Here is a 25737-nt window from a genome sequence, read left to right as displayed (position 1 = left end):
TGTTGGACTTTCGGGCTGGGCTCTCTTCTACTCAGGACGTTATGCTGAAAACAAGCAGCAAGTACTAGACAGTAAAGTGAGATCTAACAGAGCTATATTAGAGTTGGATCTCAGGAAAGCATTTGATAAAGCAGCACATTCGGCCATACTCAGTCGATTCAGCAACCTATCCCCAGGAGAAAGGGCACACAATTACATCCGAGACTTCCTAACGAATAGGAAAGCTACCCTCACCATGGAGGAACTCAAGTCCGAGCTGAGGGACATGGGCAGTTCGAGTATACCTCAGGGCTCCATGACATCGTCCAAGCTCTTTAACCTCATTATGATAGGATTATCGGAAGAGCTCGAGGACATTGAAGGAATCAATCACTCCTTATAAGCAGATGATATTACCATATGGATCTCGCAAGGCAGTGACGGAGAGATAGAACAGAAATTACAGGAAGCAGTAGGTAAAAGCAGTACCTGACAGGCACGGGGCTTGAATGCTCCCCAGAGAAATCAGAGCTTCTCCTTTACAGACCCACCCTCAAGGACAGGCCACACAAGGAATACATTAAGGAGAGAGAGTACGAGGATATACAGATTCGTATAAAGAATGGCGGGGCCATCTCCATCGTTAAACAAATTAGGGTCCTGGGACTCAACATTTAGTCAAAGGGAACTAATGCTGAAACTCTCAGAAAGCTTGTGACCAAGGTCACTAATTCCATTAGGCTGATCAGGAGAATCTCGAACAAGTATCAGGGAATGAAGGAGGCTAACATTGTTAGGCTCATTAACAATTTTTCTATAAGCCGCCTCATTTACGTGGCTGTGTACTTCAACTGGTACTACAAGGTAGGAAAGGATAAAACCAATAAGCACATAAGGAAAGCTTTTAAGCAGGCCATAGGCTTGCCTGAAGGCACCAGTACAGATAGATTAATATAGCTGGGCATGCATAACACCTCAGAATTGATAGAAGTTCAGCAGATAGCCCAGCTGGAAAGACTAGCCAGCACCTGGACTGACAGAAGTATACTCGATAAATTACGAATAGGGAGAGAGAGAGAGAGAGAGATGAAGACAAAGGCAGGGAGGTTAACCAGATATTAGTCGTCAGTTTGCTAAATTACGAATAAATTACCATAACGAGCAACGACCCAAGGTTGCATTGGCCAGAAAGATCAGGAGCAGGATTCAAATTTCAAATTTACTCAAAAATATGCGCCCGGAATTCAATCAGAACAGGATAACAGGCAGAGTTAATGCTCTACTCAAACACTATGGCAATGACAAGGAAGCGCTATTCGTGGATGCCGTGGAGTATTCAAATCACCAAGCATTTACAGCAGTAGCAATTAATACAAAGTAAGAACGCTTACACACGTGCGCAATCAAAACCAGGATCTCTTAGGTTGCAGAGGAGGTTGCCATTTCTCTAGCTACCACTTCTCTCAAATATAGATATGTTATTAGCAACTCTCGATCGGCTATACTAAATTACGCCAGAGGATGGATATTAGTTGAAGCTGCAAGAATTCCAAACAATAAAGTCAAACTCATATCATCTGAGGAATTTTACAAGGAAGTCATCTGGTTCCCAGCCCATACAGAGTGCGAATCCACTGCCACCCCAAACTTTAACGAATATTCCCATCGTGTTGCGCGAGGGCTCATTAACTGCGCCCAATTAGGGGGGGGGCTCTGGCCGAGGACGAGATGGAACAGAAGGATAGGGATAGACTTTTCTCATTCAGTGACATTACCCAATTCCATAGAAAGTCGAGTTGTATCTACCTCCTAGCCCAAAAGTGGACAGGTCTCAGACGGTTTAGTGCAGCCACCTTCAAACCAGAACTTACACGAACCCGGCACATCATTAACCACATGTTTCCGGAATTATACCCCGATGCCAAATGTAAATTATGTGATGATGGAGGATCCACCCTAGAGCATATACTCTGGGATTGCGAAATAGTTCAGAGGGGAATTGCAGCACCCCCCATGGTCTAGGGGTGCGGTGGAGGGCCACACCGACTAGCTCAGATCTCCACGACCAACTTTGGGCCATCCAGCTAGCCCGGGAAGCTACTGAGAGACAGGGTCTCTCTGCTGCCCCCGGTGCAGCCTAGAACCAGGCCATCAACCTGCAGGATATTCAATAAAGTTGTCACAAACACACAATCACCCCAAATGAAAATGCAAGCTTAAGAAAATGACTTAGAAGGAGGATTTACCTTTCCACGTTTACCACTGGTTGTGACAATCGGATGATTCATTCACGAAGGCTTAGTTTTAAGACCAGCATGCTCTTAGCGCACAGCTGCAGCATGATCACACATCTCACTTTCAAGCAATCAGGCAAATGAAGTGTGCTTATTTATTTATTCTTGTTTGCACTTCGTTCCAGCACTATAGGCCTCAAGATGGCACTGTGGAGCTGACATACAAAAAATTAGAGAACCGAATACAGTTTCGTTTACCCTAAAATTTTGTTTAGTTTTCGAGCTCCTTTAACCACAGGCACCAGGTTGCAGCTCATATTGAGCGTGAATGTATATCATCCTGTTTCAGCACGGCACACAATACCCCACTCAGGACACTTCTTACTCCTACTTTTCCTGATCAGCAACACATACAGTACCTTAGCTGCCCATGTTTTGTGGTGCTGTCTAAAGATTGAACTCTCCTAATCAGCACTTGCACATCAAAGTACCATCCTGTAAGATGTTGATGCTATTGTAGTAGTAAAGTGGCAATACATGTGCGTACCTGGAAGCGCTCATCAACGCTGCGAATCTTGGTCAGGGTGTTCTTCCAGGACTTGGCAACACGCAAGAACTGCACCACGAAGTGCTGGTCCTCCTCCCCGTACATTGCTGTTGGCCGAAGCACCAGCGTGCTGAACTTGGTGTGGCCTGCACAATGAGAGGGCGACAGCAGCGTGCGTCAAGCCGTTGCTGCTGCTCTGACTTGATCCAGGTCACAAATGGAACAGGGATGCAGTCCCACGCAAACTGGTCATTCTTATTAGGTTCGCAAACATAAAAATGATCACAGAGAGATGAAAGGGAGAGAAGAGGAAAGGCCTGGGGCTGACAACTGCCACCAGAAAGGGCACAGCCTCTGAAGGGAAAGAGGCTGATTCATTCACGGGGTTTAATGTCCCATAGCAACACTTTGTACTCACGCTTTGTCCCTTGATGGAGCACTGACATGAAAATGGTGTCATGCATTTTTTTTTGTCTCTGTTATTTAGGTAGCTGTCGACTCCATCGATACGGTACAAAGACTCCAAAATAATTAACTGCAGCGTCTTTCATACAGCCCGTTAGTATTGCAAACATTTTGTTATGTTGCTATGAATACCAATCAGATTTTTAGTTTAATAGTGGGCCATACTGTAATTAATATTACGGAACTGACATTTGGGTCTGCCTTGCACTGTTTACCCAAGGTGTAATTATTATGGTGATTTTCTATTACTACTTGGAAAGTTTTGCTTTCCAGGTTTCTTTCAGAAAACAATGGTTTTTACATCTAAATGGCAGGTGGTTTCTGTGGGTTACTGCCATCTCATTGTGGCCAATCTGCACGAGACAAAAGCGGGGAAGTGCATCACGTGACTCAACACTGCTTCGTGCAGTCGTCGGGTGGTTTTTCACTGTTGGGTTTGACTTCGTCTGCTGCCTGGCATAAGTTCTCAAATTGGGAGACCCGCAGCAAGAAACACGTAACACCACCCCTTCTCCTTTGTCCGCGTCCATCTATCGTACGTGTAAATGCGTATGCAGCTGGGTGGCACACATTTCCGAACCCGTAATCTGAATCTGAAGCTAGTCTTTTGACAAGTTGCTCAAAGTTAGAGAAGAGACTGATGTGTGCCTACGAGCAGTGTTTGAAACAAGAGGTCGTCGTACAGTGTTTCGCAGAGATGGTTGCTATGAGCAATAGTCACCTGGTACACTCACTTTCATTGGCAAAGTGGTTTGTTGGCTTTCTGAGCACCATGTGACCCCTACAAATAGATCTGCATTAATTTGGCACCAAAACATGATTTTACTCGCCAACACCTGAGGACGCAGTTCCGATTAAGGCGTAACAAGCTAGACAGTGTGGCCGTGACAAAAATTTACCGCCAGACTTTGTGATAACGAGGTGCAAGCCATCACAGAAAGCATGTTGCTTACATGTTTCTATGGTTGGCTCATCAGTGATTGGCTGTGTCCGGTCAAATGATCTGCAGCACAGCCATAGTGTGTGTATTTACGTCAGTGGTACCTGGCACCACAAGACCGCCATAACAGGTTTCAATGATGTGATAAGTCTCTTTCATCACATGAGGAGTCAGTTACACTTGGCATGCATTTTTAACTGGCCTTATTAACGGTAACTTTCGAGGTATTAATGCTGCATAAAGTGACCATTGGGTGAACAGCTATCTAATAAGGCAATAATATCGGCATGAAATTTTCTGTCAGTACTTCTTAAATTTTCACACTGGTGCAGAAAATTCAGTCTAGGAGTTCCTAACTGAAGCAAAGACTTGCAGGGCAGTCTACTTGCAGAATTTAGTGAATTGCCCGCTCGCCTGCTGGGCTCAAGCGAAGGTTATAGCCAGCCAGGCTTATTTATTTATTTATTTGTTTGTTTACTTTATTGATAACTTGATTGGTTTTAACATCTCAACGTAACACCAGGGGCTATGAAAGGCGCCAAAGTGGAAAGCTCTTTTTTTTTAATATGCCACGCAAGTTTGGTATGTGGGCTTCCTTGTATTTTTAATGTGCAACGCAAGTTTGATATGTGGGCTTCCTTGTATTCTGCCTCTATCAGAGCACGATAGGAGCAGACGGGAATCATTCCTTCGACCTCGTGCTCAGTACCGGACAGCCATAGCCATTAGGGAAAAAGGTGGCAATTCAAATTAAGATAGCTGGTGAGGAAAGCGGACAGTTTCGAAAAGAAGCAAAAAATAGCAAATTAAGGAGTAATATAAATGAAATAGCAACACAGACGGGACAAATGTATGCAGCATGAAAATGAAAACAACATGCACATGCAGCTAGAGAGAAAGAAAACAGTGTGGCACTCAATGACCCAAGGATGGTACACTAACGTGCACGAAATTAGGACGACACCAGTAGCCGGGATAGTCAGACTACAACTGGGAGTCTAAATGTGCCGTTTTCATAGACAACGGAAACACTCTGTAAGCTTCATCGCATCTAGACACATGGCCAGTACATTTAGTTTGTGGGAACTAACCGCAAGTACACAAACAAGGAAAGGGGGCCTTAAAGTTAACGACACTGTCTAGCACTTTCTCTTATTCGCACTTCATTACTTGTATAGCCCACAGACTGCCTTCAGCTTCGGAGGGACAAGATCAAACACAATTATTTTATCAGTAAAACCTGCATACGTTAATGTGACACCGATGGCCTGATGCACCTTGATGATGAGCCTACGACACACAGCAGGGTGACTGTCTCTTGCTAGAAGCTGCAACTCAAAAACTTACAGCAGCTTCCTCACGTCAACGTACAACAGAATGTCTCCTCTTTCCTATTATGACAATCACGAAGTGCACGCAACATAGCTGACAATCTCACTCTGTCTGTGGGCCTCATTCCATCTCATGTGCATGCATTTAATGTCAGTATTCGCGTAGCTTCTCCAGTGTTGTCGTTAAGAGTGAAACCCAGTGAGGGGAGTCCCTTCACAAGGGAAGGAAGAAGGTGGCAGCACAACCCACCATCGGCCAGCACGCGCTGATTGGCCTGGAGTACAAGTTGCTCGGCACGGTGCTTAGTCTCGGCATAGGGACCCATGAGGAAGTGCTTTGGCGTGAAGGTGGTGTTCTCTGCGCCGAAGAAGATGTGGTTGCTGCTCACGACCACGTCTGCCGTGCTCGTGAACACCAAGTAGGGCACATTCTGTCGGATGCAGGCATCAATCACTGTCCGTGTACCTGCGGCAGACGATATCAAGGAAGATTTCTGGAATCTTATGCAACATTCTCAAGGTCATGTTGCCTGCAGCCACAACGCACGCGTGTGCAGTCAGTGTCGGAAGTTTACAGACCGTGGTGTCTGATAAAAAAAAAACTGGCTGTGGCTTAGCTAAGGTTAAGCCCAGGATGCGAAGCATACTAGCCTTTATTTTAACGCGACAGCGTTAAGGAGCTCGTGTCGCAGAAAAGCCGGTGTCGTCGGCTTCGGCTCAGGCGTGCGGCGCTTGCTCAGGCGCACATTTCGTTGTCGCGCCGAACGCTGCGTTGCTCGACGCTCACCGCGTCCGATGCGGGGCGCGTAGTCGCTGCACCATAGCAAAGCCACCTAGAAACAGTCTCTGTAGCACGCCGCAACCTTCGCTTCTCATTCCAACGAGCAGCTCTGTCTCCAGGAGGCATCTCACCTCGTGAGTGTCTAGCAGAGGCAAGCGCAGCTGCTACGCCGCGAGCGACGGCGCGAGTTGGAGCCCCGTTTCTCCTCTGTCGTGACGTCACGGTGTCACGTGGTATTGAAGGCGACACCGCCGCGCCTGAGGAGCTGGGTTGAGCTCTCGTAATATGCTTCGCATAAAAACCGAGTATTTCTGCAGCCTGGTATGCGGATTTCCGTTCTCCACTTGTGTGTGCGAACAGAGCTGTAGGGTATTTACTGGCTACAGTCACAAAATGCTCAGAAATTAATCTTATCAGATCCTGCAGTCTTACTCGCCGCAGCAGGCAAGTGGACATGGCCCAACCCTGCTGAGCTCAAGCTTGCAGGTTCAATTCTGGCCGCAGAGGTCACATTTCTATGAGGGTGAAGTGAAAAAAATGCTTATGTACTTAGATTTAAGTGCATGTTAAAGAATCTCAGCTAGTCAAAATTAATCCAGAGTTCGCCACTATGGCAGGTCTCACAATCCTATCACGGTTTTGGCATGTAAAACCTCAGAAATAAAATTTTTCAGTTCCCGCAGTCCACAAGCTTTTGATGCTGACTGTACTTGGGACACTGCAAATTTGCTGGCTTCAGTCCTTTCTTTTTTAAGTTTCCATCAAAAGAAAATTTCCAGTTGATAATATCATGTCTCTTCTTTATATCATTGTCTGCTTCTGCACTGCACTTTGGACATTAAGCCTAACCAACTTGCTCAGTTACTAAGCCTAATCAGTCTTTGGGAGTTGTCTGCATTATAGTCCCACTAGGTGCAGGAATCAACTGAAAGTCCCACTGAAATATTTGGCAAACAAATGCCTTAACCAGCTGCAGAAGCAAGGTCAGGATCACCAATGACATCTGCATACTATTGACCGAGTAGTCCCAGAGAAGAAAATGCATGTTTCCATCCCAAAAGTTTATGACAAAAGTGAGGAATCGCCACAAATTGAGCTGAACCTTTATACTAGAGCGAAAATGTATTTAAGGGAAGGCACTCCTCGAAACAACCTTTTTTTTTACTAGCTAGAGGTTTAAAAATTCAAACAATCAACAAAGTTCTTTATGCAGATTTCGAATACTTCATTCGTTTTTGCATTGCTGCTATAGTTCTTGAGCTATGTCATACACAATGACAAAAGATAGAGATCTCTGCAGGCACTTCTTTTATACACTAAATAAAAAAAGAGAAAAAAAATCATGCTGTAGCTTATTTAGCTTTTTGTAAGCAGCAAAGTGCCGATATCTAGCTAAATAATGTGCAAAACTTAGGATACTTTAACAAATTTTTCTTCACAATTCCTTGAAATATCACATTGTATGTTCACAACTATTGCTAGGAAATATTGCTATTTCAAGTAGCTATTAGCATACTACATATCTTCAAAAATATGTATGCTAAGTTTCATTAGTAATATAGGGCACAAGTGCACAAGGTTATTTTCATGGGGTTGTGAAAAAAGTAGGGGCAGTGTTATATAATATTTTTTTATAGTTCCAGCAACTTTACACACTGTTTGGATAAATATTGGCACTTTGCAGTCAACAAAGAGCTACATAAACTACAGCACAATGCTTTTCTGTAAAAAATTTAGGGCACAAGAAGTGTCCACTAAGATCGCTATATTCTGCTGCTGTGTAGGACACAACTCAAGAACCACAGCAGCTACATAAGAACTAATGAAATATGTGAAATCTGCATGAAACACTTTATAATTGCCTGGATTGCCAGACCATTAGTACAAATAATTAAAAAGACTTTGTTGAGGAGCTCTTGCATTAAATTTGTGATGTACTTTTTTATTTTACCTCAGGTTACGAGCGTCAAACAAAATGTATTACAGTGCATCATGGTTATCATGCACCAAGCTTTAAAGAAAGCCTTTCTGTAAGTGTGAAATTAGAAATGGGCATGTTAACAACAACCTGAAGTATTGTTCAGTATTTCTTGTGCTGGTCATAATTAATTAAACTGCAATGACTAATTAACTCCTTAATACACTTTACAACAGATATGCTGACACTATGTTTTAGCACTCATTCGAAAACATTAATTTCAATCGTTTGCAGTGGGCTATCTCTTGTGTGGCTCTGTCTTTATGCATTTAAGAGAAAGTTTGCAAGATATAAAAAAGCCAATCCCGCCTCCCACTTGTGCAATGCAGCAATGTCGCAGACATTTGAAATTGTGATTTTCGTCTGTGTGTGTGTGTGTGTGTGTGTGTGTGTGTGTGTGTGTGTGTGTGTGTGTGTGTGTGTGTGTGTGTGTGTGTATGCATATATATAGTGTGCATATTTTTTTTTGTGTGTGTGAGACACTTAAAACAAGAAAAAGAAACTGTCATGTCTAGGCCCCTGCTGTTCTTGCAGATAGGCTATGTGTCTAGGCAGACAGTACCAGCAAGGAAACATTCAACGATAACTTTCTTAATTAGCTTTTTAACTTTAGCATGCACATTATAATTGCATAATTGAAGCGGAGGTGCAGTGAATTTGTGTCTGCTTGGCGGCAACCCTCAGACTAGCACCACTTTTGAGACATGCGACCTTAAAACGTGCAACAGAATACATTGGCACTCCCAGTTTGAACTTTCCTAAAGGCATATCTCTAACAGTTTGGTGCAATCTCAAATGGAACACCAACCATTTTCTAGCAAATTTTGGGGAAGGACATCTTGAGCCGCGCTCCCCCATCCCCAGCAATTGGCAGCTCGCGGATGTAGACTTTTAATCTGGTTGCCATGCTGCCTGCGCTGACATTACCTGTCACTTCTCGTTAAAGGAGCACTAAAGAGAAAAATTATTTCAAATGCAATAGCAAGTTACCCCTTTACGTGGTAAGCCAGAAAGGGTGCCAAAAAGTAATAACAGGTGGCGCCGCCGCCTTGAATTTAACTGCTCCCGCTCACCATGATGTCTTGGACTTTGATGGTGCCAGCTACTAGGGCCTAGTTATTCTTTCAGTGGCAAAAATAGACTACACTGTGTTCTAAAGGAGCCAAAGCTTCGACAAGGCAAGTTGAGGCAACTTCTACTTAATCAACGCGGCCCAAGTATGAGTAAATACTTTTAAAAAAGTTGATCGAAACGATTCATGATTTCTGTGTTGCTATAGATGCCTGTGTACAAGTCGATGTTATATGCATAGATTTTGCGAAGGCTTTTGACAAAGTTTCACACCATAAACTGCTCTACAAGCTTCGCAATGTCGGTCTTAGTGAGGATGTTCTCGATTGGATAGGAGCGTATTTAACTGATCGCCAACAAGCAGTCCGAGTGACAGATACTATTTCAGGAAATCGTCAGGTGTATTCGGGCGTGCCGCAGGGTTCCGTACTAGGGCCACTACTTTTTCTGCTATACATTGATGATATCTCAGCGGTTGTCCAATCACCTGTAAGAATTAAGCTTTTCGCAGATGATTGCCTAATTTATTGTCCGGTAACATGCAGGGAAGATCAATTTAAACTCAACCAGTGCCTTCAAAACTTAAGCTCATGGTGTCAAAAATGGGGTATGGAAATTAATTTAACAAAAACCACTTACACACACATAACAAAAAGAAAGGAAGTGTTATCGTTCACATATAATATTGCTGATAATATACTGGTAAAAGTATGTAGCTTCAAATATTTGGGTATAACCATAACAGATAAATTGAATTGGCGTCCTCATGTTGAAAATATTTGTCAATCAACATACAGGAAGTTGTGCTACTTGCGAAGGAAATTACGCCAGGCAACGAAAGAAGTCAAGTTGATTGCTTACAAGACATATATCCGTCCGAGCCTAGAATACGCTGGTGCTGTATGGAGCCCACATCAAAAGGCTTTAAAACATAAACTAGAACGTATTCAAAGAATGTCAGTTCGCTTTATCTGCTCTAAATATCGACGACATGACTCGGTAACTGAAATGTTAAAAATATGTAACTTGGAACCACTGGAATCAAGAAGGCAGAAGCAGCGATTGAAATTGCTTTTTCAAATACTACACGCAGATGTGAAAATAAACAAGGATGATTATCTGACGCTCTTTCACAAAAGGTTACCACGAACAACACGCAGTACATTCGTGCAACCAATATTAGCTCGAACAGACTTATTCCGCTTTTCTTTCTTTCCTGACGCTATTAAAATGTGGAATGAATTACCGAATGATTTGGTACAAAAAAATGCTATGAGTGATTTTGAGGTTGGCCTTGACAAGTATTTCGCTCACACTGTATAGCTTATATTTGTTCCTTGTATGTAGCTGTGTGTTCTTTTTCTACAAATGTTCTATGTATTACAAATGTTCTCCAAATGATCTTCAATGTTTGTTCTATGTATTACTGACCCTCCCTGTAACGACCCTCAAGTGAGGGTTAACAGTATGACTAAATAAATAAATAAATAAATAAATAAATAAATCTGTGACGTCACAGTGACGCGCCGGCACTGGGCTTCTGGCATGAAATAAAAGAAAATTGAACTTTGACCTTAATTTTCTTTGTACTAATCGACCTACTATTCGTGAAATTAACGAAAACAGAGCTTTCAAAGAATACTTGATCAGTCTAAACAGATTTATTGCTTCATTTTAGTGTCCCTTCAAACATGTGTTAATTCTGATCTTTGCTTGAGACACAACAATCAGCACGTAACAATTTTTGCGGTGACAGAGACAACGGACAGTGCTTTGGAAACGATGCAAAGAAACACGCAGAAGTCAAGCTCCCGTCCTTCCTCTCAATTTCTACGCAATGCTCCAATTCCTGGCCAGTGGCCCTACTCGTGTCTATCTTCAGCGTAGCTCTGGTGGAGCAGGACTAAGCAGCAGTTCTGCAATGCTTACGTACACCATGCCAAATAAACAGACCGACCTTCTTTACTGCAGCCAACAACTTTCTGTGCTGGTTACCGAGTATTTCACAGCTGTTCAGCGTGCCGTACCTTCGACGTTAACAGCCTCCATGGCTTCTGCATCGGGAAAAATGGTGCAGTCGACCAGGGCCGCAGTGTGGATGACGCAGTCGACGCCCGCAAATGCCTCCTGGACCGCCTTGGCATTGCAGATGTCGCCCACGGTGGCCTTCATGGGCTTCTCTGTGCTGTGCTCTGCGGACATAAAATTCGAACCTTTACTGCAGCCATTTCATGCCCTGACATACCCGATTTTAATGAACACATTGTGACCTTCATTTTTTTTCTAGTTTCTGATCTCAAAATGTTGCGATATCTTAAAACCGTGCCTGAATGAACAACTTCTCTCTCATTTTTTTTTTCAGCTGCCTGTGCCTTGAAACTGCTCACCCTTTCTCACACCATGCCTTTTTGGTGCAGCACAGCCCTTGCCACATCATGCCAGAGTGCATGCAGACCAGCAAAAAAGGTCAAAGAAGTTAAACGACACTGGCAGCTGTTCACTGTCTATATATTTAGCTGCTCAAAATTTTTTTACACTGCAATGTGCCAGCCATCAAATGCCTAAATAATGAAAAGGAAGCCAAGTTTAATTTTCATTACAGGGTTCATTGTCTCAAAACTGCACAGCGGGTTAGGAGGGATGCAATATTGGAAGGCTCCAGAATAATTTTGACCATCTGGGTTCCTTTAATGGGTACCCAAAGTGAGACAGATGAGAATGGTTACATACTGATTTATTCAGATGAGTCAGCTTCGGTTGGGAATAGAACCTCATGTTTAGCAGCACGTCACACCCGCCACTGAGGCACTTTGACAGGCAAGCAAATTGGCACGTGTTGCAACAGCTGTGGCTGGTGAGGGTTTGAATGCTTGATTAGGTTGCAACATTCCAACGATGGCAGCAAGAAGCAAAACAAAGACGATGGAGAGAAGAAACGGCTTAACAGGCATCCTTTTCAATGGTGCGAAACAGACAACATACAGAGAATGGGAACACACACAAGTGCCGCTACCAACCATTTTCAAAACACTCCCAGTCTGTGCGTGACGTCTGCTCCACAGCACAGAAGAATAATGCACAGTAAAACTGCACAGACTTGCCCAGCAAAGTGCCTTTCGAATCTTACAGGCACCCGTACTATGAGTGCTTGCCACTGGTCTTGGGGCACGCTCGCCCCAGTATTCTAGAATGTCCCCCTCCACTCAACATTCCACTTTGACTCAAGAAAGTGGGTGGCAGCACTACCTCTCAATTGGAGTAATCACTGCACTTCAACGACACCCTGTGATGTTTCCTGACCAAAAAATGTAAGAATGTAATCTCGGCATCAAGACAAATGCACTAGGATAAATGTGAGTTTCCGAACTAACTCCTCATCGAAGAAATCACTGAGAATCGTTTCAGCAAGGCAATGTGGTATTCAGTGAAATCGACAAGACTTCTCGCCTAGTCGGGAAGCAAACTTATGTGATGAACAGAAAATAAGTGGTGGTGCACCTGTCCTCTGGAGATTGCTGGCAACATTAATGCAATTAGAAATCTTTAAACCTTTTTTGTGTGCAAACAAACAGGCCGTTGTTAGGAAGCGCTCATCCTTGTGGTTCTTCTATTCTTCGTCCCTGTTTGTTTGCACACAAAAAAGTTTTAAGATGAATCTGTTCCAACTAGGCCGACTCGCAGTTACTATTCTTTAGAAATCTTTCTTATGATGGGGGTGTAATTGGCAGTGGTATGTTTCATATGTTATAAAGATTATTATGATTACTATTATGTTTCCATGCCATATCCCCATGCTATCCGTGAATCACAAAACCTTATGGACACATCAGTAGACATGTGAAGTGGCCCTCTCGTTGCCAACCAGGATGCTGAATGATACCATGACACCGTATGCCTTTTTATAATCACTGCACCCCAGTTGCATCTTTGGCAACACCCCCCTATCCTGGCTGCAACTTCGTTGAAATGGTTACCCATGAAACGAATGCACTTGCCGAGGAGGTGTACCGAATCACCGGTACCGAATGCACCGAATCTGGGGGATTGGCCAAGAATGGGCAAATACTTATACACTATCACACAGACAGTGTCGAAGTTGTCTGTTCAGGCACGTTAGTTCAGGAACGCATTAGTTTAAGCTGAGGAAGAGGAAACATAAACACCTTTACAACAAAACATATAACGCAAGATAGACAACTGAGGGATCGGACTTATTTTCCTTCTTTTCTTTTCCGTGCCTGCGCAAATGCAAAACCGCTGCACGTGGAAGCTACGTTTATTCCCAGTACCTGTTCCAAGAGACCAAAGGCACTGTCAAATGCGGCCAGAATGCTCGACGCAGTAACACGTATGCAGAAGTGTCAATCCTTCGTTGCCACGGTTACTTGTCCGCAAGTATAGAAGCACAACAATGAATCCCTTTACGCTTTTTGATGATGTTGTGGTTTCTAGGCCAGTGGCCAAACTCTTGGCCATCTTCGAGCAACTCTGGCAGAGCAGACAACGCCAGCAGCAGCTCTGTGATGCTAATATTGCTTGAAACACTGACACCACCATATGTAGGAAGAGCTATGAGATGCTTTCACATTTACCAGGCACTATATGTACAGTCGACCAAAAAAGTTTACGGACCACAGGATCTCAGAAAATTCAAAATATACGAGCAGCCTTTAAAAGCAGCCAGTAAAATTGTGCATCACAATGTTGTTCGCATATGCCACAAAAGGCTGGGAATAGGAATAACAAGCTGTGTCTTGAGACTGAGGAGATATTCAGCCTTTTGTCAGATATCTTGGTCCGTAAACTTTTTTGGTCGACTGTACAATCTCAAGAGTGTGCTGGCACACGCACACCCGCACACACATACACGCACACACACACACACTTCAGGATGACAGAGGAGGGTAAGTGACGCTAAGATAGGAAGAACGGCACCCACTGAGTTTGTTCTCGTAGGGCTTGATGTCAAAGAGGCGGATTTCCTTGACATTCTTGTCGTGCTCCTGCAGCAGCTTGACCACGTGCTGGCCCAAGAAGCCACTCGAACCGGTCACGAGCACCACCTCAACCTTGCGCTTGTCCCTGGTCAGTGAGAGAGGGTGCGAAGACATTTCACTCATTTTCACTTCAGAAGCAAGTAAGCATTACACACATAGGCCAGTATAACATGTGTAGAATAGTGAAATAAACACAGCCTCTTGAATTAGGAGTAGTCACTAATAATAAAAAGATTCTCACTAGTGCAACATTAGAGTAATACCAAACACTGCCTTAACCACGGTGGCTGTGTCATTATGCTGCATTCTTGTTTCGGTGCATTTTAAACAATCCCACATAATCAAAATTCCTCCAAGGTGCTAATTCCAAGTTAACCTTCTCTTTCATGCACATTGTCCTTGAGCATACGCAGGCTGCTTTTATCTACAGTTTCTAACGCTCTTTATTGCCAATAGTGTAAAGGTTTTAGTAAAATTGTGAGTCTGCGTTTTAATTTCCTTGCTGTTCGGCACACGCGTTAGCGTACTTGAACAAGGACACAAAACCAGACACAGGATAATTACATGCAGGCACGTTAGCCTCGCAACTTAATGCCACTTCCTTGCACAATGCAAAGAATAAAATTGTTTTTCTAAATCCTAACTTTTCTAACTAGTTTTTCTAACTCCGGAATTCCTCTTTGACTAATTCAAACTAAGTGACTTCAAAACGCACTGACAACATAGCCAACAGAAGTTCTTTTTTTTGTTTGTAGTAACTAACTAAAACTTTTAATTATTTGTGTATGAATTTTTTTGGCATTGTGTACTACAGTAATAATAGCCATCAGTGGGCAGCAAGGCTTATAGGCCTCTGTTTCACACTTGCACAGGAAAAAATTTGCGAGACAGTGTGCAAGTAGGACATGCTTAGTTTCAATAATCAAAAGAAAAGAATAAAAAAAAAACAGAACCAGAGCAGCATGCTATTAGTTTCGCAGTCCTTTTATCATTGCTATTATTGTTAATATTATTAAAGCAATAATGCAAGCAACACTACCATCTCTAATTTATAAAGCAGAAGATTCAGTTAATTACATGTAACAAAACTGTTATGTAGCTTTCTGATCAGAGTCCACTGCCTAGCTGACTGGGATGAATAAAGGATTCATTCATTCATTCAAGAGACAATGAAACAGCCAAATTGTAGGTCACATCCAGTAGGTAATGTAATGCTAACAATGACATCAGCAATATACAAAATTTAATTAATTATGCTGTCGGCTTTTACATTCAAAAGTCACAACCTGGCTATGAGATTTTACCCAAACTTCAGTACAGTCTACAAGTTGGTTTAGCATGGACATCATGTATGATAGCTGGATGAGACAGAGAAGACATGGAAATATGCTCAAAACTGATGCCAATGTCGACCAAATTGGTGGGCTTAAGCATCATAAAGCAACCAGATGGCATACTTCTGTTCTTAGACGGCCTTTGTGGTCTTTGAAATGTCACCAAAGACAAGCAAAGATTAAATCAATCTAGGCTGTTTGATCCCACATTTAAAAACCTCATGATTATTGCTTTACATAAAGATTACTGCTTTTCATCAAGTTGTTTTAGAGAAAGCTAAGACTTCATAATTAAAGGGTTGCACACTTTTGCACTTCATATTGCCCAGACTAAGTAAAAGGTCATGCTCTGGCTGGCGGACACAAGCAGCTACTTTGAGTCAGGTGCTCACACAGAGAGGGCACAACACACCTGTATATATAGTGCCAATAAAACAGTCTCAAGAGATAGCATCAGCAAATTACTGTGTCAGAAATTCCACTAAAATTGTTTACACCACCATGTCATGACATGGAATAATGACATTGTATTTTCACACTGACAGCACCAATGCTATCTTAAGTTTACTCAACTTTTTCGCTTAATAAGACCACTGTTCTTCGTAGAAGTAGTGCATATCTATCCAACATATAGCCCCAATTTGTCAATTTGGTGCCTTTTAGCATCCCTTTACTACATGCACACTAAGTATGTTTCACGTGGGGGAGCACGGCAGCCAACATAATAGCAGCCACTAATGTAGTGTTTATTAAATAAATGAAAAGCCCCCATGTGCTAAAATAATAAAAACAGCAACAAAAAGCAGTACAGCAAACATCAGCTGGAGAATCCTGTGAAGAAACGCTAAGCACAATTCGTTCCATAGCCCTGCAAGGTGTGCATTGTGTGACAAAAGGTTGGGTGACCCAGAAGTGCTTTATCTTCACATCACAAGCATGCTGCATGGAATTAAACCAACGAAAAGAAGGGACTGCTACTAGCTTCCAGTGCAAGTAGGGCGCAACTTTATCAGGGACATGACGTCATCTGTTCTCATTAGTAGTAGCAACCAGTCTAGAAGGAATAAAGCAATTTCCAGACACTTCAAGGAAAAGTTTTTCTCCCCCCCTTCTCTCCCCCTTTTTTTCTGCGGAGGTTAACTTTAGTGTCAAGGAAGAGTACACCTGGAATGTTAATGTTAGAAGAGCACCTGCTATGGGCTGCCACCTTTTGTATGCTAATGACTGACACGGAAGATGCACGTACAAATGAGTTGAACTTGAGTAGCCAAGCTTCTTGCGAAAGTTATGCCTGCCTGTTTTTTTACATTTGACAAGACCTAGAAATCACAAAGGCCAACAGTTGTGACACTTACGTCATGAAACCGACACGTCAAAGCACATGATTTGATGATGTTAAGCTGGGTTTTACTTTTACATCAGTACACGACTAGTTTCTTCTTGCTAGTTTCTTTTGGCAAAAGTGTTGCACGTTGCATGTGCAACAATAGCAGACTGACTACCTGTAATTCCATTTTCATTTCCTTGACCATGCCAACCGAGTGAACAACCTGGAAGGCAATAAGATTTCTTGTCGTCCTGAAGTTTCCTCCACGGATTACACAAGCTTGAAAGTTGAAATTTCATGGGGTGTGGACTAAGGTAGGCTTGAAGATAACAAGGCCAGACGGCGACTGCAAACTTTTCCCGTGCTATATCGCATAGCAAAAACAGCTCGACAATGGTCATTGATGTGCACGGGCAATATCTCCAGCTCATACTGCGCATGTGTGTGCATGCATGTATGTACAATGTAGCTATTCTTGAGAATTTTTTCCATATTCAAGAAACTACATATAAAAATGTCTATCTTTTCTCTTTTTTTTTTCAGTGCCTTAGCTTCCCAAGCACTCAAAATGTACTCGCAAACTCTAAAAGAAAAAAGAAAGAAAGAAAGAGTGGGGCAAATCTACAAGCTGCAAACATTTTTACAATCCTTTCAGAAGCAGAAGCGTTAGCAGAAAAAGCAAAAACAAAATTAGCAATGAATTACTACCTGCAATTCTATAAAGCCATTTACTGAACTGCAGCATTTGTGCCTAAACAAAGGCAGCTATACATTCAGCAGGTTAAAAGCTACACTAGCATGATCACGGCAATGGCTGCTAGTGAAATTCAGTCACTGCACAACATTCGACCGACTGTAGCTCTTCCTATTGTCCTTTATCTTCTTCGTTTTAAAAAAGCTGCGGTGTTGGCTGTAAACAACTTAGGCAACTGATATGCAAATACACACAGTATGTCAGATAGACACAAAGCACACATTATGGGTTGAAGAAAAAAACAGATGTGCAAACCACTCAAGAACCTAAAGTTACCAGCATGTCAATTCAAATGCATGTCCCCCTTGCCAACACGGGCACTATTAAAGGGGGGTGGTGGGTCTTAGAAAAAAAATTATTCTTTGAGAAATGGTGCTGAAAATTTTTAGATATATGTAACATTATGTGCTTATTTTGAATATGCAGTCCACGTTTGTTTATCTCCTCTGGTTCTAATTTTATGCAAGCTTCCATTAAATAATTTTTAGCAAAGATTTGCAAACTATCAGTTCCTGAAATTTCACTAAATTCAGTACCAATGGCTTCTGTATGATTCAAAGAATGCAATATGACCAACCATTATTGCTTTGCCTTACCTAGAACAAAAGTTGCAGAACTTTAAAGCTATTCACCAGAAAAACACTTTTCAGAGTTCCAAAGTCCATACCTCACAACTCGTGTTATAGGTAAGACAGAGCAATAAGGTTGGTCTATTGCATTCCTTGAATCGTACAGAAGCCACTGGTACCCTGTTCAGCGAAGTTTCAGGATCAAATACTTTGCATAAAATTGCATAAAGCTCGCATAAAATTTGAAACAAAGGAAATAAATGAAAATGGACCATATATTTCAAACAAGCACATAATGTTACATATATGTACAAGTTATCAGTGCTATACCTCAAAGCATACAGAGTTAAACCCACATCCCCCCTTAAAGGAACATTAAGGTGGAAGACTAAGTTAGTTTAGCCTGATCATCAATGGACATTTACTTGGTGGAAATAGGCTCGTTATCAGTGCATAAAGCGAAGGTCAAAGCCTCCCGTTTTGGAAATTCGAGCTTGAATCAGACAGCCAGTACTTCAGTGTTGGATCACAGGTTTTAAAGTACTTTCCTGTGGTTATGGGCTGTACTTGTTCGAGAAAATTCCTTATAGCACACGAGGCTGAGTGTTCCATTTCATAGAATGTAATGCGACTCTTGTTTCCGGATAATCCATTCACCGGACTAGATGCTGTCACCAGATGCTGTCCTAATAGCATGATGTCACAAGGAGCTGGTTTGGGAAGCCCACCTTACATTTTTGTACCAAGATCCTGCTTACAGCAAGAACAGCGTTTCTGGTATTTCAGAAGAGTGATCTGCTGATCCAGCTTAACCTGATATTTATTTTGCAGTGTATCTTTCACGTGCCGACCAGCCTCTCGGAAGTCTTGATTCGTGCCGATCCACCACAGCTTACAATGAGACAAACTGTTTTCCAACATTCACTACCATCTTAAATGTAACAAAGAAACAGATGCACAGAAGCAATCCCTAATCTCAACAAAGTTCATCATCATGAAATGATTGAACCAATATATTAATGTTGCAGCAGAAGGATTTTGCTTTTTAGACCTTTTTTTCTCCTCTAGTCTATGTGAGACCATGTTGTGAAAGGCCAGTGGATTAATAGTATACTCTTTTTCTTTTTTCATAAGTAGCAGGCAAAGCTACGAATGCTACAAAAACTTCTCTGTCTGCTCGCACTCATAGTGTGCCGCATTTGAAAAGGAGACCAGCATGTAACAAAGATGCATGATAAGATGCAGTGCAAGTCTTGTACTTTTACGTTATGTGCGCAAAATTAAATCCAGTCTTACCTTCGTGGGATCTAGCATCATTTATTTGCTGGAATGTTTGTTCTGCCACAAACAATACAGCTGTGAAAGAGGACAGCCAATGAATGTTGGATCAGATGGACATCGCAATGGCGCGGCTAAAATCTTCCGAAAGCAATAATTTTATAACCTGCCAGGTCACAATGTCGACGAACTTAAAATTGATATCCTACAATCACATTTTTGTTTGCCCAGAGACAGAAAATATAGAGAATTATATCTTGTTTACAAGTTTATTACACTGTAACCAACAGACATAAATGTTTCAAAAGTTCTTGAATCCATTCATTACGCCAATGGCACAAATATAATAAGGAGCCCTTAATTTTTTGTGGTCTTGCAGCTGGTTAGACCACATCACCCGTCCCAATTTATTATGTCATTACATATTTTTTTATTATTATTATTAATTATTGAACTTCAAAAATATTTCTTTCTCATAAGCAGTGCTTTGCTAATCTACTATGTCCTCTAGTACAAGTTTACTGTGTCATTTATTTAATATTTGGTCAGCCTCATTTCTCTCTCCATCAGCGTTTAAAAAGATTTGTGTTAACGCGTAAGCATTCTTTGGCAAGTACCCCAGCGAAATCTGTCCCAGGCGAAAATTGTAATACCTTGTATCTGTACAAAAATGCGTAATTTGCAAAGTTAGAACGTTTAATTGTTATAGTAACATAAATGCAGATGACTGGCAGTTTTATGAGAGTGTTGTGTGTCAAGTTATCGGGAAGTGACAGTGCACGAAGCCAGTGGTGTACATAAAGCGAGTAGAGCGGCGAAGACAACTGAACATCCAGAACGAATGGACGAGCGCAAGAAGACAATGAAGAAGAAGCCACGTGTGCAAAATCTCATGCACCATCAGAAAGGATATAAAGAAGGAAGCGGCCATTAAGGACAGTACTTGGTGGTTGACGTAGGAGAAAAAGAAGGAAGAAGAGGAGGTGAGGGAGAGACCCTGGAATGAGCCGCCGGGCCGTGGGCACAAACTTCCAGACTCCTACCGGCAGAACCTGGACTGCCTAACCTCCTGAGCCAGTACAAGGTCCTACCGCGTGACAACCTGGAGTTCGCTCAAGGAGCGACCAGTACCCTCCATCGACGACGTCTCAGCATTCTTCAGCTATGTGACCAGTGCCTAAACTGCTGGTGAGCCGCACCAACCCTTGTTCACTGTCTGTGTAGCAGGACACTCATAGAACTGTAAGGTGTGAACTGAAATGACCATTTAACTTTGTTGTTCGATGTCTTGTTTTAGCTACTGGAAACCGTGTCTATTATAAGGAGTGTAGAGTGTTCTTTTTCCCTCTGTCTATGTCTGCATTTTCTTGCTGCATTCTTTGTGCAAGTGTACATTCTTCCTTCACTTCTGAAATCAAACGCTCTCATCTTTTCTCTGCAAAGGAAATATGGATATAGATATTATTTCAAGTTGCTTTCATTAATCGAACCTTGACAAAGAGATAAGGAACAATTGAAACCAGAAAAAAATTGATCAGAGAGAATGCCCATAGAGATACATAGGGCTCCATAAAAATGCATGGGCAAGCCTACAGTAGGGGTGGGCCAACTGTAATATGGGGGTGGGCCAAGCTGAAATCTGCAGGTGGGCCAACTTAAATTTGGAGGTATGCTTACACATACTTGGACAACTCCAGTGGAGTTCCTGCCCAATTTTTTTTCACACCCAACCAAACATGTCTTGTTAAAACTTAGTTTCTTCTACCAGTTTTAATCTTCTCGTACTTCCTTTTTTTTTCTCTCTCTTTTTCTTTTCCTGTGTTTAGACAGCATACCTTTTTACTTTCTGTTCTGTGCAAAAATGGGTCCACCATATTGTCAGTGCTGCAGCACGTTCAGATTCGTTTCCTTTTTTTGTCAGCTCTGTTTCTGACAGCAATGCTTCCCTTACCGGTTGCCTCTTTAGAAGAACTAAACGCCATCCCCAACACTCTTTTCCTTTTCTTCGAACAATTTGAATTCCGGTTACTCCTCTCACTGGCTTATTCTTATCCGCCTCCCCCTCCCCCATTGAGGGTTGTGGAAAGTGATTGATACGCATACATAAAGACGCTGCTAAGGAAAGCAGTTTCCAAGACAAGTGCCCTTGTCAAAACACTGGCTTTCGCAAGGTTACTTGTTTCACCAGTGTTTATCACTTCAAGCCTCCATTTCCCTGTAAATCAGGTCCTTGTTTTTTTGATAATTTGACGTTGCAAGGTGTGGCGTAATTATTAAATGAATAGTGTCACAGATCTGAACCTATTTACCACCTAACAAGTAGGGTGACGCATTTCTGTGAGCGGCAACCACAGCGCACCACTTGGGCCCGCGACCAACAAATACTGGAACCACACATACTGCAAGCACTAAAGTGCACAAATAAAGTGTGATTTGATGCAACCTTACGTTTGCATGCTGTAGTTGCAATACCTGAAGCGGTTGCTTTCAAGAAAGTGCTGCAGGTCTAGTACAACAGCAAATTGTTTGGAGTGAGACTTACATAGCTTCACTACTTCCATAGCTTTAGCAGCATTGCCTGCCGAGTGTGAAACGGAGCAAAGGCCACATGGAGAATACGTACACTGGACCTCAACAACTACCTAAATGGACTTTCTTATTTTGTGCTGTTTAACATGCAGCTACTACGGTCAGAAAAGTCACATACAGTTCAAGCCCTTACAAAAATCTTTAACCACTGCTGGGTGCCTATGCCTTGCACTAATCGTATCTTATTGGATCGCTGAGGCAAAGCCAAAGAAAGCCATGAGCTGCCTTGGTCTTGCATAACCAAACAGAGATAGTGGCGTACTGTGGCCATTCTAAGCAGCCTTCGTCAGTCTCCTGCTAGATGTGATCTTTTCCAAAAGATAAGAATGTGAGTAACTGCAACTTGCAGAGGACGAGGACACGGCAGTCTTATCAATAGCTCACCCTGAAGTGCCTCTACACAAAGCAGAGATGCCAGGTGATAAACACAGGACGTGTCTGACGGACAACACAAGCTTGCTGGCAGATCGTTGTTTTTTTTCAATGTTATTCATACATAAACCTCCAGCGGAGAGCTGAAGCACACGGCGAGATTGAAGATGTTACACTAGTACCCTATTGGCTAGTCAGGATACTACAGGCAACCGAGGAGAAAATTTCACATAATTAGCATTTTCAAGTACAGCAACACAGCCTATTATTATGAATTGTTTCGAGCACATCTGAACAGTTTATCCTATTAACTGAATGTGGGGGCAATCTAGCATAAATTTTTGTGCCTTTTTCAACACACAGAACACTAAAGCTTTTCTTTTCTCTACCTGCATTAAGTAGAAAACAGTATGACACTAACATTTATTGACAGCATTAATCGATCTCTGGCTTGATCAACGGAAAAAGCCAGTAGTGAAGTCCAACTACACATTGCTAAAGAACCATGCTGAGCACACTGCAGATGTAATAAAATTTCCGCTGACCAATTATTTCATGAAAGCCATATGCCAATTTTTAGGCAGTAGAGGAGCTGGGCAATTCATGCTACATGCCAAAAATGCCAGACAGCCCGATTAAGTAGGTGTTTGACAAGACCACCATCACAACAAGTCAAACTCTCCCGAGAAAATTAGATGCAGAAACTGTTATTCCCACAGGATGAAGTAAAGTGCCATCAAGTGTCTAGGACCTTAAGTTCCTTAAAATGCGATTATGTGTCAAGTTCCTGCTACACACACATTTTAAGGCCATTAAATATCGCAATGATGACAGCTACAGTGAATCCAGTTATTTCAATTGGCAATAGTAACATCATCAAAAAGTTGTTCTGCAGACAAAGGTCCAAGAAATGGCACTAAAGATGTTAATTGACATATTTTATGCACATTAATTTACTCCATAAATGTGTTGTTCATACATTTCTGAATGTAATTCACTGGGCAAAAAAATACGCATTCGACAAATAAATGAGTTGAGAGAATGCCACTATGGCTGCAGTGGCATTAACTTTAACGCTGTTAGGTATGTCCATGTGGTACTGCACGAACAAAATTAAACAGCAGTGAATATAACTTTTTTTGTGCCCTTGTGGCATGGGTGCAAAGGGAGATGACATACTCAATTGCATTTGCATAACTTTGTGCTATTGAGCACATGGTGTTTATAGCTTGCATGCATACATAATTTTCACATATACTGCATTAACATTTCATATGCACCATATGCTAGTGAGCGAACTGACTGTAGAAACTGCAGATATTACACATTCAACTTCACTTACTTAACTCGCTCTGCCCTTTCATCATCGTCTACATTCTTAGTCGCACAATGATCATCAGGCCATAGTGATGTTCATTTGGGCGATATGTTTCCTCCTTTTTTTCCCCCTTTTGCCAAATCTTCTCTCCCCCTCCCTAAGGAACAGTGCCAGCTTCAAAACGGTGAAACAAAAACTTTCGTTGCCCATGCATACTGCAGGCTTACTTTGGTGCTACCGTGACCAGAATATATGCTGCTTGTCAATGGAATGTGTGCAAGCATATGTCGCATTGTGTCCTGACCCTTAACTTTTCCTGAAACAGTGCTCACTTGACCTGTACACCTGCCGTGCTGTAAGTATGCACTTGAAACACACACACACACATGGTGAGAGAGCCACTCACGCTGAGGGTGCTGCCCACGGGGAATCCACATCTTCAAGCTCCGGGCTCTCATTGCCATTGGTGCTGCTGCGCTCAGGGTCGAAGGACATCTTTCTTCAGCTTGCTTCAGCCTGCCAGCACACACCACAAGTTTAATCGAAACATACGTCTTGCTTTGAGTTCTCAGTGCACCAAGAATTGCCACCCTTAGTATATAGCTTATTGCTGTACACATGCGCACGTATATAAATTTCAGCTATTCAATGTTCTAGAGAAGGAAAGACATAGGTGAATATCGAGGCATGCAAAAACATAATGAACTTCAAGCAAGTATAGCAGAAAAGAGGTGTTTATAAGGGTTGCGAGTTCAGCAAAAAAGAAATCATGGCACTGAGTGCACGTACCCTGCGCACGCTTTTGTGCGCGCAATAAAGCGCCAGGCAGGTGATATATGATGCAACGAGCAGAATACACACGGGATAAACACGTCACTCAGTGAATCCACTGCAGAGTCAAACTCGGAAGCACTTGATCATCTACAACCGGTTGTCACGCAACGCAATTATCTGCAACGGGTCGCGACGGCTTCGCAGAGGATGTGCATAGGGATAACACCGCCGTTAAACGGTAGCGGATTTTCAGTTTTCGCTCACTGTCCTGCGCGGCGGCACGTTTCTGTGAGGAGCGACCGTCTGCTCTCGCGCAACAGCAGCGACCAATCGCGTCGCGCGCAGCGGACAGAATGAACGCGAAGACCATCCGTCCGGGGCCCTTGCTTTTCCTCTTGCCCGAAGACAGACAACGATTGCATCTCTCACGCGAAGGTCGACCGTAATAGATGCCACGCAACACGCTATCGCGCGAGTCCACAATTATAAAGTAATACCCCATTCCCTTCGAGGAAAGCGCGGTCTCAACAAGTGCGCACGACTATATCCCGACCGACGAAAAGTTTCCAACTTTTTTTTTCTCTGCTTAGCCTTGGGTGTTTCTTGAGCCGGCGAGAACAGCGAGACCGCAAAGGCCAAGCTTGATAACGATCGAGGGAAAACGTTCATGCTGGGCCGATGCAGTGTTGGGTACGCTGCTGGATCCCCGCACCGATTTGCGCGCCGTCGGTGCACCGTTTGCTTATCTAGTTTTCCTTTTTCTAATCGGAGGACACATCAGACCTTAAGAGATTCCATCGGTCCACTTCTATAGCAGCTCACCTTCGTCGACTTTATATTCCTGCCGCTTCACGAGACGGTTTCTGTTCCGGCGACGTTGGCGTGCTTGGGTGATGACAGCCGGTGAACCCAAGCTGACGTAACCTGTTGAGCAGCCTGACAACGGTGCCGGCCCGCAGGAACGAATAAACTCGATTGAACTCTGCAGCAAGTTGCTCCAGCACATACAAAAACAACCGGCCTAGCAAGCCCGCCTCTCCACCGAAACACGAACCACACGCGCTGTCGCGCCCACGCTCGACCGTCAACGAAATGAGCA

The 25737-nt window shown here is 42.8% G+C and overlaps 1 protein-coding gene across 2 annotated transcripts in view; it reads right to left on the bottom strand.

Moving 5' to 3' along the window:
• The window catches only part of LOC135903216 (3 beta-hydroxysteroid dehydrogenase type 7-like), a 27840-nt gene extending 2103 nt beyond the window's left edge, over positions 1 to 25737 (bottom strand). Inside the window, exons 1-6 of one of the 2 annotated variants that reach the window (XM_065433624.2) lie at positions 25461 to 25737; positions 24271 to 24380; positions 14266 to 14408; positions 11354 to 11518; positions 5747 to 5962; positions 2761 to 2906 (exon numbers count right to left, since the gene is read on the bottom strand). In XM_065433624.2, coding sequence (XP_065289696.1) covers positions 2761 to 2906; positions 5747 to 5962; positions 11354 to 11518; positions 14266 to 14408; positions 24271 to 24359 — 759 coding nt within the window. In that variant the 5' untranslated portion in view covers positions 24360 to 24380; positions 25461 to 25737. Of the gene's footprint in view, positions 1 to 2760; positions 2907 to 5746; positions 5963 to 11353; positions 11519 to 14265; positions 14409 to 24270; positions 24381 to 24653; positions 25009 to 25460 lie in introns of those variants that run through there. The other variant, XM_065433625.2, reaches the window with a different exon arrangement.

The sequence above is a fragment of the Dermacentor albipictus genome, chromosome 2 (genome assembly GCF_038994185.2).
Source record: "Dermacentor albipictus isolate Rhodes 1998 colony chromosome 2, USDA_Dalb.pri_finalv2, whole genome shotgun sequence".
Lineage (NCBI taxonomy): Eukaryota > Metazoa > Arthropoda > Arachnida > Ixodida > Ixodidae > Dermacentor > Dermacentor albipictus.
The sequence above is the reverse complement of the archived record's forward strand: the minus strand, read 5'-3'. Positions and strand labels throughout refer to the sequence as shown.